Below are 14,328 nucleotides of genomic sequence, written 5' to 3'. Positions count from 1 at the left end.
TATCTCAGACTGTATTCTGGTTTTACTGATTTAATCCAAAAAAGGTTTTAGTTTTACATCCATCCAACTCTTTAATCACATAACCAGTTACATGACAAAAAAGAATTAACTGAAAATTAATTGGATAGCAGTAAAAGGTGTTGGAAAAATAGATAGTTATTAAATAAGAAAATAAGGTTTAATTTTTATTTTATTTTATGTAATCTAAGAAACCATATAGGCTAATTTTCTTCACACACTATTCTAAAAACGTACATGTTAGCTAACTTTAGCCACACATCCTGTTTCCCTGACTTATGGCTAGTGTTAGCTCGCTTTATTTGTTAGCCAAGTTACTTCTTTAAAATGAAACATGTTTTATCTTTAAAGTGAGAGAAAGCATAATACTGATGGAGCTTTTTCTGTTTCACTTATCATTATGCTGCTTTGTGGCCTATATTTATTTAACGTTAAGAGTATAGTTTGATTGAAGACATTTAAAGGAATATTTAACATTTTGTGAGGATTTATTTTCGCTTGCCAATAGTTTGATGAGAATATTTGTACCACTCTCATATCCGTTTAACGACTCTGGATAGTTAGGTTAACCTAGCATTAAGACTGAAAATGAAACAGTCCAGGAAGTCCAGCTTCATTAAACGAGAGTGATACCAACTTTCTCATCTAGCTGACTGTCTCCTGCCTCTGGCTTTATATTTAATAAACACATATAAGAGTAGTATTGATCCTCTTATTTAAAGCTAATAAGTGTATTTTACCAAAATGTTGAATGTTCCTTAGCTCACATCTAACATGAAATAAAGTATTTTAGATAATGTTACATGATGTTTAATGTAACACTCATACTGACAGATGCCAGAATAATAATTGGATTAGGAAAATATTTCCAGTTTAGTTCTATCTGGTTTTAATGATAATCAGTTATCAATCATTGTGTGCGCCCTGTCAGTGTCAATCATACTACTTAGATGAGAGAAGGGGCTGATTAATTGGAATATAACATAACTTTTTGTGGGTGGAAACCACCAAAAAGGTAGAAAAAGTTGCCTAAAACAAATTTTGTTGCCCAAACATAAACACAGTAAAAGCAACTCAGGAAAACGGGCAGCGAGACTAGCAAACAGCCAACCATTCACATCAATCTGTTAATCATTTAATTGTTTACAGTGTTAATTTTGCAGCAGCCTGAGCTCCCTGTGGTGAGTCAGTTTCTGAAAAACCTGATCGTTAAGGGGAAGTTGAGGTGGAAAGAACCTTTTAAGAAGGAAACTGTCACTGTGACGCATCAGGTCGTTTGCACTTAGTTCTCCTGATGTAAGAGGACAGGTATTCCCCTGGATGGACAACCTGTCATTTGATCCCCCTGAGGGGTCAACGCAGACAGTTAGTGCTGTTAGTGTACAGATGAACTCCACAGAGACAAGAGGTCGAGGGTGGCCTTGCTTTGAAGGGTGAAAGCTTCAATGTAGAGTTTCTGACAATCTCAGCATCAGTGTTGTACATATGCACGGCGGTATAGTGATATTTATATATGGATAAAAACCAGAAACACTAGATTATATGAAAGAGTCATGAAAGATTGTTTTTAACACAAATGATTCAAGATATCCCACATTATCAGTCCGCATTAAACGATACACCTGTATAATCTTTCCTTCCCCAAAGAAGGACACACCTCTTCCATCAAAAAATACCTCCGGTATGATCAGGTCCTCTCAGGTCTGGGTCACTTTGGATCTCATCTACACCCAAAGCGGATCATGTCCAGAGTGGAAAGTTTTAGAGACACAAACCTTCGCTCCCTGCTGAAGGAGCTGCGGACTGATATTGCTATGGCTGTAGATGACTCTTTCCCTCTCGTCTATGGTTTGGCGGACAAAAACATCATCACTGACCAACTACTGAAGGTAAGAAAGAAAAAAAGTGTGCTTTCATTGATTGGAAATGTCACTTTTCACTGGTATTTACATTTTAATGACAAGTATTTAGCATTAGATGATAGATTTGACAGTATTTTACAGTAGATTATGACAAGTATTTGCATGGATTTATGGTTTAATCCAGACTGCAGAGTTCATATATCTCTTGTTGTTTTTACAGGACACTCTGGGGAAGGAGGGCAGAGAAGGGACCCACAAGGCCATGTACTCGCTCCTGTCCTGGGTCCTGGAGCAGAGCAGATCCACCATCCAGGCCTTCTGGAGCAACCTGTCCAAAGACTACAACCTGGACAGCTACCCCAAGCTGCAGACACTGCTCACTAACCTGCACTTGAGTATGTGGCGTTCAAGTTTCACCAAGATGTTTGGCAAATGTTCCTAATATGTCTGTCTGACTGAACTGTGAGGCTCTACTGTCCATTATGTCATCTAAGTGATTATGTATGCTTCTGTGCATAACCTTCTTACCAACAGAAGAACCAACATGAATATAAATCTTCAGCATAACTCACCAGTGTGAGCTCAAAAACAAACTGAGATTTATTTTGAAAATACAATTTCTATTATTTTAGATAAACTATATTTGATAAAGAAGTCAGAAGTAATTTGAATAGAAGCAGAAAGTCCTCCCTGTCCTTGTGTGCTTTCAGGACAGAGTTTTCTATCTACGACTATTGAATGCATTTAGAGCAAATAATAATTTAAGTTTAGTCTTTATTATTCGTTAATTTTATTCCATTTTATTGACAGGACGGGATGCTGCCGGTTCTAGAAGTGAGAAGAGATCCTCTGGAGGCCACAAAACCCCTCACATCAAGAAGAGGAGCCACGAGGACAGAGGGAAAAACTTGCACAATCAGCACCCTCAGTATCATGCCAAGACAAGCGATGGACCAGGTTTTTATTTCTCATAATGCATCTCTTCTAACACTATCACTGCAGCTCATTCAGAGATATTTTTCACTTTCTAGTGGCCTTAACAAATTAAACTAAAAATGTCAAAACAACTTACTTTTGGGCCGTTCAGGTAATCTGTGAAAAACGATTAATAAGCTCCTGATGATAATAAAACATGTTCTTTTCCTACAGGCGGTAAAGTGAGGCTATACAGAGTGAAAAGTGAAGCTCCAGCCCCAGAGCTAACATCTGGAAATAGTAAGTACAATTTGGTCATATTATAAAATATATAGACGATGCTTTATTACTACAGACACATTCAACCATTTTTCTGCCACAGGTGTTCAGGCGGTGTCCTTCTCGGTCCAGAAACCCGTCACTCTGTCTTCCTCCTCCACTGAGCCACCAGTCCGCCATGAAGCCAGAGAGAAGATCCAAATCAAACAGGTGGTTGGCTCAGATGAAAAGCCATTGGGTGAGAGTCTCTCTTCTTCTTTTTAATGCTCACAAATATCAACAAAATGGCATTATTGTGACACGAAAAGTCCGTCATGTAACAGGAACTGCCAGAAAGTGCATTAACGTCGGTGGGGAGTTTTACTCTTGTGGTCAGCCAGAGGAGATAAATGGACCTTCCATCCAGTCCAAAGCGGCTAAGAACATGTTTTACCACAAGAGGGAGACAAACACAAGCATGGTAGAGGACATCATTCACAGACATCTGTATTTTCCTATGTGTATGTTTGTGTCTTATATATGTTCTGTATGTGTGTAGGTGCACTATAATGATGATGAGTGTGCAGTGTGTAAGGACGGAGGGGAGCTGATTTGTTGTGATGGCTGTCCTCAAGCTTTTCATCTAACCTGCCTGGACCCTCCGCTCACATCCATACCAAGGTGAGCAATAAAATATTTAAATCACTATCTATTTTCATTTATTTTCAATATATATGCATGTGGGTTCAAGGAGGCCATGGTTTTTTTTCAGCTTTTGCTCTGAAAATAAAGTTTTAATTGTTAATCTGCAGTGGTCCGTGGCAGTGTGAGTGGTGCTCTGGCAACAGAGTGAAAAGAGAGACAGCCCGACTACCTTTACAAGTAAGGACACAACAATGAAGATTATGAGGACACATTGAATATGTTCACTTTTGTATAAAAATCTATGCAAGCCATGATTAAATATTTTCAGATTTTAATGTATATTTTGATAATACTAATTTTTGAGTATTATAGTAGTAGTAGTAGTAGTAGTAATTTTTGACTTATTGTGTTACAAAAGGGATGAAAATAATGATTAATGATCAGCTTCCTTAAACATTTCCAGTCATTTTAATGTCTTTAATGGCGAAAGACGCTGCTCCCTTCCTCTAAAAATCTTCATGATTGATTTTACTATTAAAACAGTCTGAAAAGCTTGTTTTATCCTGTCATAATACAATATTTTATATCACAGCCACTCATTGCCCAGCCGCAGGAAACAAACACGACCTCCAGTAACTCCATCACAGACATCTCCTTCTTCTCCCCGCTGTCGCCCTCGTCTCTCACCAGTGTAACCACGTCTGTGAACGGACCTAGTGGCAGAAACCAGGTAAAGACTCAGTGATGTTCTGCCTGGTGCAGTCTTCTTTATTTGTTCTCCTTGTATCTGTTTGACAGAACAATCCTGTCTGCTAAAATAAATAAAATGTGTATCTAGTGCTCAGGTGGAGAGCTGGTCAATGTCAGAGAAGTGTGTGGTGTTTGTCACCTGGCTGGAGGAGACCTGACTCACTGCCTCCAGTGTCTGAGGCGTTTCCATGCACACTGCCACTTCTCCAAGTAAGACATTCACTCCTCACTTTCACCATCACTGTGTTATCTGTAGACTCATAATGAGAATATGTATACACTTACCAAACAAGCTAGACAAATCCCAGTCTGGGCCTAAATGCGATCTATGCATCAGTGTGTACATACATAAAGAACTTCCTGTGGATTCCTGTTATATTGATCAGCAATGTGCATTACAGGGTGTGCGCTTACTGTGATCATTATCTGGTGACTAATGGATTATAAATGGACAGCTGCAGCAGGGTATACAGTATAATGGCCTACTGTAAATGAAGGTCAATGATTTTACAAAATGTTACCAGAGATACAGATGACAAATAAAACCAATGTAAATCCATGTGATGATCTCTTGTAGCATCACTTATTTGACTGCTTTTCTAAATGCTGTGCAATGTGCAATAAATTGACAAGAAATACGAGATTTCCTTCACCATGTTTAGTTGAATTTTTATCAACCATTACCTCAGAGAGCCCATGTTCCAGCTAAACAGTTTAGGTTGCCATCTGAAATGGTCTGAACCTCTTTCTCTGTGATCCTCAAGTCACATATTGATTGACAGTAAGATTATACACCACAGAGAGTCTGACTCACTCACTGTATCCTTGTTTTTGCTAGAGGGAGATCCATCTGCTTGTCCTGCTCCAGGCCCTGGGGCAGCTCTGCAGAGAAGGAGGCAGAATCCAGAGGCTTACAGGTGTGGCTGCACGTGTGCATAGTTTAAATAGCCTGTGTGTGTGTACAGATAATATACACTGTACTTCTTTATTATCTGGATATGATGGAGTGTAATCTCTCCTGTATGTGTGTGTGTGCGTGTGTGTGTGTGTGTGTGTGTGTGTGTGTGTGTGTGTGTGTGCGTGTGTGTGTGTGTGTGTGTGTGTGTGTGTGTGTGTGTGTCCAGCTCGCCCCAGTGGTTCAAAATACGCTCGGTCATGATCAGAGCTCCTCCGTCCCTGAGCCCATCCTCCATAAAGATGAACTGGACTCCATCCTGGGAGACGTAAGTGAGGCTCAGTTACATGTCGATACCACAGACGTGACATGAATATCACCATAAGCATGTCATACACAAGATGGCCGCCCCTCTTTATCACACAGCTAGGGAATATTTGTCATGGTGTTGTTAGTGTTGTAGATATTTGTGTACAGATGTTGAAGTTATTTTAATTTTATTTAGTGTTTTTGGTTTTATTGATTTACACAATCATTAATACATATATATGTATTCCTATATACACTGTACTCATATGTAAATTAATTTAAAGCTTTAAAGGAGAGGTAGGAAGCTTTAGCTCATGTTTAAACTTTAATGTACTGCAAGACGGCAAGATTGATTTCTTTGATGTGAAATGTTTCTAATAATAACAATAGATCTTTTTTATTTTTCAAAGTCAATATGTATTCTTCAGCACTTGCCTCTCAAAAAACAACACACTCTTAAACAAGGTGGATATTTTTGGATTTTACTGTAAGGAACAGATTGATTAGGTTAATTATAGGTAATTATATTGATCTCATCCTTATTTTCATTTTCAGAATTGTTACTCGAATCCTCCTGAATCCGACAGAATGACCTAAAAAATGAAAACGTTCCCCACAAACTAAAAACATGACCTGATATAAATTGATAACTACAGCGATAATCTGGTTGCTGTGTGATATCATCGCTGTCGCTGACATCATACTGCACGCATGTGCCAGATGATGTCACCAGGACTCCTTTGTGCAACGATTGATCCATCTGTGTTTGTATCTCAGCAGGGCTCCATTGATGGCATCTTGCAGTGGGCTTTCCACAACATCTCTCGGCCCCTTCCAGACTCTGACGGATGCTACCAGTAACAGACAGACGATCATCCATGCTCTAGGTTATACTGTACAGTAACAGTAATAAACTAAATATAAATAATTAAATGGAGATTTCTTAATATATTAGAGATTATGTTCTTGTTTCCTGCCATGCCTGAAGTATTATTTTGTTTTTTTATTGATTTTAGGTGAAAACATTGCATCTAAGTACAGTTTTCAAAGAAAGTGTTCAGGTGACCGTGATGTGCAACAGCTGCTATAATATACTGTAGCAGAAGAGTTGTGAATATCTCTGTCTCGAGCTGGTGTGAAACTGTCTCGTCCTGCATGTTAGCTGCACAGCAACATCATAGCTGACATTAGTTACATTACGTGCTGTGCCGTTGTTCGCACTAGTAATGGTATTTGTCATGCTATGGGATTTTCCCCCCATCTCACACCCCACCTTTAAATCATCTCCAAAACAAGTATGTCCGGATTAACCTGTTAGGAGCAGTTGGGCTCCTTCTGACCCTTCATCTGTTCCCATTAAGCCCAGTACAACCAGTACGCCTTTGCTGGAATAATACTTAATTTGTGTTAGTTTGTAGAACTTCAACTACACATGCACCATGTGAGTAATGTATATATATATAGTATATAATATATTAGTGAACATTGTGCCTTCTAAAGGACGTGCTTTAGTTGATAATGTACTGGTACAAATTGGCCATTAATCAAATTACCAAAACTTACTGTCAGGCAGTGAACCTGGGATTTTCAGGGTCCCCGAGGATCTGGGGTTGCCTGCAACTGTAGGTTTTTCTGACCATCTCATTGTCACCCTAATCCTCACACCATCATATTTTACTTGTAAGACTTTTGCTTTTCTTTTTCTGTGTAGCATCACATCATGGCTGAATAGGTGTCAGCACTGATGTGGGAGGGCTGGCATTGGGCGTTGGACTCTGCTCAGGCCAAACATTTGATAACTCGGCCTAACAAACTCAAAAACAGTTTTTAAGGTTGTCATCAGCCCACCACTGTGAAACCCAGTGATACATATGTATGTATTTTTCTAGTTTTAGCTGTGTTTTCATGTGTGTGTGTGAATGTGTTTATATCTTGAAGAGAGCAGTGTTAAAACTTATTTATACAGCACAAGGTTATACTGTATCACTGGCAAATCGACGATTAAAAATTAAACAGAAATAAAATTGATCGAAATAGCAAAGTGATTTAAAGGATGTGACTGATAGGCCTATGTGAAACCTAAATCACTGGTTACTACGCTACCCACACGAAAGTGTGTTGCAGTTCAGCAATATAACTGGGAGCTAGAAGTGCTTTAATGGTAATGAGTACAATCTTTAAATCTAAAACTTACTGATAACCAGTGAAGAGACTGAAACAGCTGATGTAATTTTGTCTTCTAGTGTTTGTAAAAGTTGAGCAGCTGCATTTTGTACCAGCTGAAGGCATGAGATCGTTTTACCCCTGAATACAATGAATTACAATAATCTAACCAAGATTATATAAAAAAAGTGCGAATTACCTTCTTGAGATCAGGATGAGGAAAATACCTGATTTTTCACATCCTCCTCTGTTGATAAAAACATGACTTACAAAAACACTGCCTGCATTTTACATTGTAGACAGGCAGCCAAGATGTTTTTGTAATATGAGGATAGACTTTAGACTCTAAAGTTTAGAGGACCAAAAACAAGGATTTCACATTTGTTTTTATTTAGCTGGAGAAAGTTTTAGGACATCCACACCTTTATTTCTGACAAGTTAATAACTGGTGGACATTGTTGGAGGAGATCGTGCACTTTCTGGTTTGAGATCAGCACCCAGGCTGTAACTGCACTAACAGAGACAATGCAAACTTCCACGTGTGCACAAAGACAAAAATATTTCTCTCACTGTGTGGACCTGTAGAAGAATTCACATTCACACGTTATACCAGATGGTTTCAATACAATGAGGTATGCACGCTGAGAAATGCCTCTGTTTAACAGGAATTCCTTGAAGACTATCACTTAGATGTGGAATGTTGTTTTTGTCATGGGATTCGAGAGTTTAAGCATGACTGCCAGAGGGATGGAGCCCGGCCAGGCAGCTCACAGATTTTTCTCCCCTTGGTATTTGGTTGCTATGGCTCCTAGCTCCTACAGGCCCAAAACAGAGGAGGAGGAGAAACATGCAGTGTGTGTATCTGTGCATGTGTGTCTCCATTTGTTTATGAATCCACTTTTCTAAATGGTTCATGAAACATCCTGCATACTTGAGAGGTCTGTGTCCTTGCAGGGAAAGCAGCATCACTGAAGGAGAGACAACCCATTTTCTTTTAATATTTGAGATACGAGGGAGAAAAATCTAATGATGTTTTATGCAATGAGATAAATATATCTGAAATATATCTTGAATTGGTGTCAAAGTGGGTGTAAATAGCAGTAAGTTAACACTTCTATGCTCTGATTTCCTGTCTTTAATTTGTAATTACAGTCTTAATGATTTCTGATTGAGGAGGATATTTTGCATAAAAATCTGTTTACATTATTTATTTTACTGTGTAGGTTTTAATCATGCTCTACTATCATGCAGCTTTCTCCTCGTTCTAGTGGAAGACCAAATGGAAAAAGTGATAAATATCCCCTCTCTCTTTTCAAAATGAAAACTTTCTCACCACTAGGTGGCATCCATCTGTGATTGATGTAGTAAAACAGAGTCAGAGTATTTCACTGAGCCATGATTCTTAAGGAACCATCACAATGCGATAAGAGGAAGTATTTCCTTTGACTATGAAGAATATGTTTGTGTTTGTATGGCGGGAAATACCCAGATTTCATTAGAACAAAAGGAATTCATCACAACTATTTCCAACACAAACAAATTATATGGCATTAAAGATGGAGCATGAAGAGAACATGTCTTGGTTTTGCTCACAAAGACCAGGGCATTAAGTAGACCTCACTTACCTACAATTCTGAGGTACTTTACTTGATCATTTCCATTTTATGCTACTTTATGCTTCTATTTCACTCCATTTCAGAGGGAAATATTGTACTTTTGACTCAACTGGATTAGTTGACAACTGTAGTTATTAAGAAAATCAACATTTTATATACAAAGCACATAATCATCTTATGATATATGACCATCGTCCCAACCAAATGCAACATCAAAATGCTGCATACACACTGATGCATCAGTAATAATTAACATAACACTATGGAATGGGCCATCCTGCTGTTGTACCTTTACTTTTTATTCTTTAAGATCATTTTGCTCCTAAAACTTCTATTTAAGTAAAGTTATGAACACAGGACTTTTACTTGTAAAGGATCTTGATACTTCCTTATCGCTGACGCAGACCTTACCTGGCATACAGCTCTTTTTCTCTGCGCTGTTACTTCTCACTGATCTTTTAAAAACTATGATCTAATCATAAATGGTAAGATGGTCACTTTTCTAACTATTTAGATAAAACAAACATGAGTAATAGCATTTAGACGTCAGAGTGCAAAAAGGATTAAATATTGTTTGTGTAATCACACAGATGTTTGTTATATACTCCAAAGTATGTTATGTACTAAATAGTTCAGTGTTGTGGGGTTGATTCCCATCTTATCTTCTCTTTTATCTGACATGTCTTATTTCCTGCCACACTGCATTCCTATATGATGTCTAATGAGGCAGACATGTCACAAAGGTTATCAAGAGTATGAAGAGTGTGTTGTGTAACATCTCTGTCATCATCTATGTACTTTCGCCTAATGCTGTTTAAAGAAATAGACATTTTGGGAAATAAACCCACTTGCTTTCTTGCCAAGAATTAGATAAGAGAGGGTTCCCACGTGTGCTGGAAAACCTGGAATGTCAGAGACTAGTTTTCTAGTCATTAAAACACCTGGAAATTGATTAACATGACCAAATATCTTGGAAATAATCAATGTTTTTTACTGTATTTTATCCTGCCCTGTGGCCAAATTAATGCTACAGTTAGGGAAAAGCTGTGGTCAATAGACCTTTTTCACATCAGAGATTTTGACAAGAAATAGTAGGGTAAACACAGGTGTTACCATTGATATTGATTAAGGTTGTGTTCCATGTAGGTCAAACAGAGTCAGGGCGCATGTTGGCTCACTGGAAAACACTAAATGGGACAGAGCCTTTGTTGATATCGTTGGTAACAACCAAAAATGGCTGCTGTGAAAAATGTCTATTCAGAAAAATCGGCTGTGGTGAGAACAGCCAAGCGCACCGCAAGAGCGAGCTAAAACGTGTCCCATAAACAATGACCACCTATGGCTAACCGTCGTTTGTGAGCAAGCAAAACTCCTGTAAAATGATTTCTTTAAAAGAGTGCAACCCTATAACAGGATTTTTACACTTTGTGAACAAATGTGCGGTTAGCTTAGCTTTGCACAAAGATTGGAAATAGGGTAAACAGCTAGCATGTTTTATCTTTCTTGTTCAATCCATGCAAAGCCTCAAATTTAAAAACTTGTTTTTTGTGGGATGAGTAACTTCCAGTAAGTTCCTAGAGTCCAGCAGTTGGTCCCGGCCAAGAAAGAGTCTGGCACATAACCCGCTGTAAAATGGCAAAAATATTCCTTTAAAGACTTAAATACACAAAATTTGAATGAGGTAACTGGGAGAGAAAATAAAAAATATGTAACACATTCAAGGTGCTCATGTTAAAGGTCCGTAAATTACTCAGTTTCATCAGGCTGATGAATAAATATTTCTGAACTCATTTTGGGAGACAGAGTGGTTCTGAGATGAGTGTTTCATGTGTGGGAAGTGAGTGAGCAAGAGTTAAACATGTATATATTAGTAAGACACTTTAAACACCCAGTTTTCTGTGGCAGTGTGAAAAGGTTAAATTCCTCAAACACACACACACACACACACACACACACACACACACACAACACACATCCTGTTTCAACTCACAGGCCTGGAATCCTTTGGAAAAATATGATAGGTGAAATTCCCACGCTTTAGGCATCATCTTTTCACATTCTTTGGCACTTCATCAGTGTGGGCAGTTGTCCAGTTGTCTGAGGGTTACTAGAGACTTCCAGTCAGGACCCTTCACTCTTTGTTCATACTATTGTTGTGGGCAGGAAACTGCGAGAAGCCCTCCATTGTGCTGGCACAAGGTTTCAGAGCAGAATGTGTTATTTCTTTGAACCATTGAGAAATAACAGCACATGGCCCTGAAAGAGACTTTGAACGTTGTTCCCAGTGTAACTAAAGGTTTATTTGCCTTTATTCAAGGAAAATTATGCTCTTTTGAATATTCGCAGGTTACAATTACATGAACATTCGTGCACACCAGACTGTCTTACTGTTTTTTGACCTTTAATGAGAAACTTTTTCAAAATATGTTCATGTTTTTCATGACAAACAGTTTGACGCACAGTAAATATTTGATTAACTTATGATCACCAATGTGTCTAGATTGCAGTGATCGAATATGAAGTTAATATGATAAAATCTGTAGGAGTTAGTTAACATAGAAGCCCTGAAATGCCGGAAATGGCATCACAGTGGCGGACTTTGACGGCACGCCACAGACACGCCCTTCAACGTACAGTCACAAATAGCACAACTTTTAATCACATATGTTGACTGTACTGACTAATTTTGAAGTAGATTTGATAATTCCCCTATTTATCTTGCAATTTAATATACTTGACTTCCAGCGGTTTCCTGCAATACTCCAGGAAAAATACTCCGTAGGAAATATGGTTTGTAGATTTGGAGGGGTGTTTGTGTTTTATCACTTTATAAAAATATGTTCATGTTTTCATGAGTGTATAATCACCTGAAAATGTTTGTCAAATGGGTTTTTGTAACCTTAGAATGAGCCGTTTCTATCTTCAGAGGGAGCGTGTGCCATGTTGAACTGCCATGTTTCTACAGTAGCCCAGAATAGACAAACCAAGGCAAGGGTGTTGTGATTTACAACTAAACAACTAAATCCTACATCATTTAGGAGGATCTATTGGCAGAAATGGAATATAATATGCATCTGTATTTTTTAATTAGTTTATAATCATCTGAAAATATGAATCACTGTGTTTTGGTTTCCTTAGAATGAGCTGTTTTTATCCACAGATGCCACAGGTTGCCTTCTGTTGAGTCTGTTATGTTTCTACAGTAGTCCAGAACAGACAAACCAAGCACTGCCGTTTGTGCCTCACACTTGGAAAAGGAGGGTGAATCGAGTGAGTTGCTAGATGGCATTAAATCCTACTCACTGGTTCTTTAAGAAGATTTTTTGAATGCAGTAGTATTTTCACATTGTGGTATAAATGTTTATTTTATTTCATCGCTGCTAGAGTGGGTTTAAATTCAAACAAACAAGTTACCAGGGGAGACACATGCGTAATAAATCAATACATCGAAGGCCTCGGGTTTACTCAACACCTATCTGATATTCTGAACAAAAACAGAACATTGTAAATTTAAAAGGTATTGGCTTAAAGTGTACATTTGAAGGTTTTTCTGATGTATATTTGAGAAGAGACACCTGAACATATGTGATATTGCAACTTCTGTTTCCTTTGCCATGTTTTGGTTTAGTGCGATGGTGCAGTTCCAACATTCCTGTGTTGCATAAGAGTGAACTGAAGTCAATAAAGTCTGAGTTCTTATTTGTGTTCCTGATCTCACTGAAGTAGATCTGAACATACTGTTAGCTGGGGGTGAACACACTGCCAACACACACACACACACACACACACACACACACACACACACCACCACCACCACCACCACCACCACCACCAACACAGCTGTGTCACATGCTTTTTCTATTCTGCCAAGAAAAATTTACTCTCTTCTCTTCCCGACATGAAGTTTCCACTTTTAGTAAAACGTCAAGGTCAGTTTTCCTTCCTGGTTTGAGTGATGCTCAATTTGTAACCTGACACGGGACTTAAGTCAAAAACAATGATCACTTTGCTCAGTCTGACAATGAATAGATGCCTTTTTCTTTTTCACCATGCAGCGGAGAACCATTGCACTGAGTAACCGCAACACAACAAGATTAATCTGACAAGACAGCGGCTCCCCACCATCTAGCTGTTTGTCTAGACATCTCCGTAATTTGAAGTGGTTTAGAGCAATTTATTAAAACTCATGAAGTCACTGTCTGTGGTTGCCTCTCGTCTCTGTCTTTCCCTCGCTGTTTAGAGTAGTATGGTCAGCTCAAAAGACAAACATCTAAACCTCTGGTTAGGGAGAAGAAAACTCCTCTAACTCTCTGTTTCTGTGTGTGTCCCCTAAGGAGGCCAGATAATGATACGCTGGCAGGGCAGATTGCAGGGTTGCCATCGGTCTGGAACTGTAAACACAGCGGAGAAGGCTCGTTAGGACATTCCAGAAAGGTCCTCAACTGGGAATTCTTGGAAGAGCTTCTCGTGTGTTTGCATTCTTCCTTTGGGACAGCAGCGCTAACAGCGTCTCCTGTGATCACTGCCCTGTCCCGAGTGAGAATTATATGAGGAGAAATGAAGGCCAGCAGATGTTGAGCATTCCTCTGCAAACTGTGAACTGGACAGTGATGACGCAGGTACAGCCAACAATTTCAGTACAGTAAATGTTTGTTTTTCATGCTGCTGAAATCTAATTTGATCATATAAGTTTATACTTTGTTGAAGATTAAGCCAGTTAAGATTCTTCAAACAAAGTGAGATCATGTAACTTTCATTGGACAGCTGCCACAAGGGATGATGATGGTATAATGCTAAAAGCTAAACCACTGTTTCACATTTCATCAACTATTGTTTATTCAGGGAAATTTACTGAGCATTAAGCTCTTTAACAGCAGTTCACACTAACAGAAGGACA

General features: G+C 38.6%; 1 protein-coding gene across 2 annotated transcripts; it reads left to right on the top strand.

Annotated features, from left to right (window-relative positions):
- Positions 1-61: 61 nt before the first annotated feature.
- Positions 62-6,603, top strand: aire (autoimmune regulator). 2 transcript variants are annotated; one of them, XM_051405577.1, is made up of 13 exons: positions 62-1,907; positions 2,101-2,275; positions 2,691-2,837; positions 3,030-3,095; positions 3,178-3,312; positions 3,398-3,534; positions 3,613-3,734; positions 3,866-3,935; positions 4,291-4,428; positions 4,537-4,658; positions 5,287-5,365; positions 5,573-5,671; positions 6,433-6,603. In XM_051405577.1, exons 1-13 carry the CDS (start codon positions 1,761-1,763, stop codon positions 6,511-6,513), a joined length of 1,518 nt encoding a protein of 505 aa, XP_051261537.1. In that variant the 5' UTR covers positions 62-1,760; the 3' UTR covers positions 6,514-6,603. The 2 variants fall into 2 exon arrangements, with proteins under 2 accessions (XP_051261537.1, XP_051261529.1); XM_051405569.1 differs by having other exon boundaries at positions 6,430-6,603.
- Positions 6,604-14,328: the final 7,725 nt, after the last annotated feature.

Source organism: Dicentrarchus labrax, unplaced genomic scaffold, assembly GCF_905237075.1.
Source record: "Dicentrarchus labrax unplaced genomic scaffold, dlabrax2021, whole genome shotgun sequence".
Lineage (NCBI taxonomy): Eukaryota > Metazoa > Chordata > Actinopteri > Moronidae > Dicentrarchus > Dicentrarchus labrax.
The sequence above is the reverse complement of the archived record's forward strand: the minus strand, read 5'-3'. Positions and strand labels throughout refer to the sequence as shown.

Coding starts and splice junctions, on each gene's coding strand:
- aire (XM_051405569.1), top strand. CDS start 1,761: ATGTCCAGAGTGGAAAGTTTTAGAGACACAAACCTTCGCTCCCTGCTG. Junction 2,838..3,029: donor CAAGACAAGCGATGGACCAG/GTTTTTATTTCT, acceptor CTTTTCCTACAG/GCGGTAAAGTGAGGCTATAC. Junction 5,366..5,572: donor CAGAATCCAGAGGCTTACAG/GTGTGGCTGCAC, acceptor GTGTGTGTCCAG/CTCGCCCCAGTGGTTCAAAA.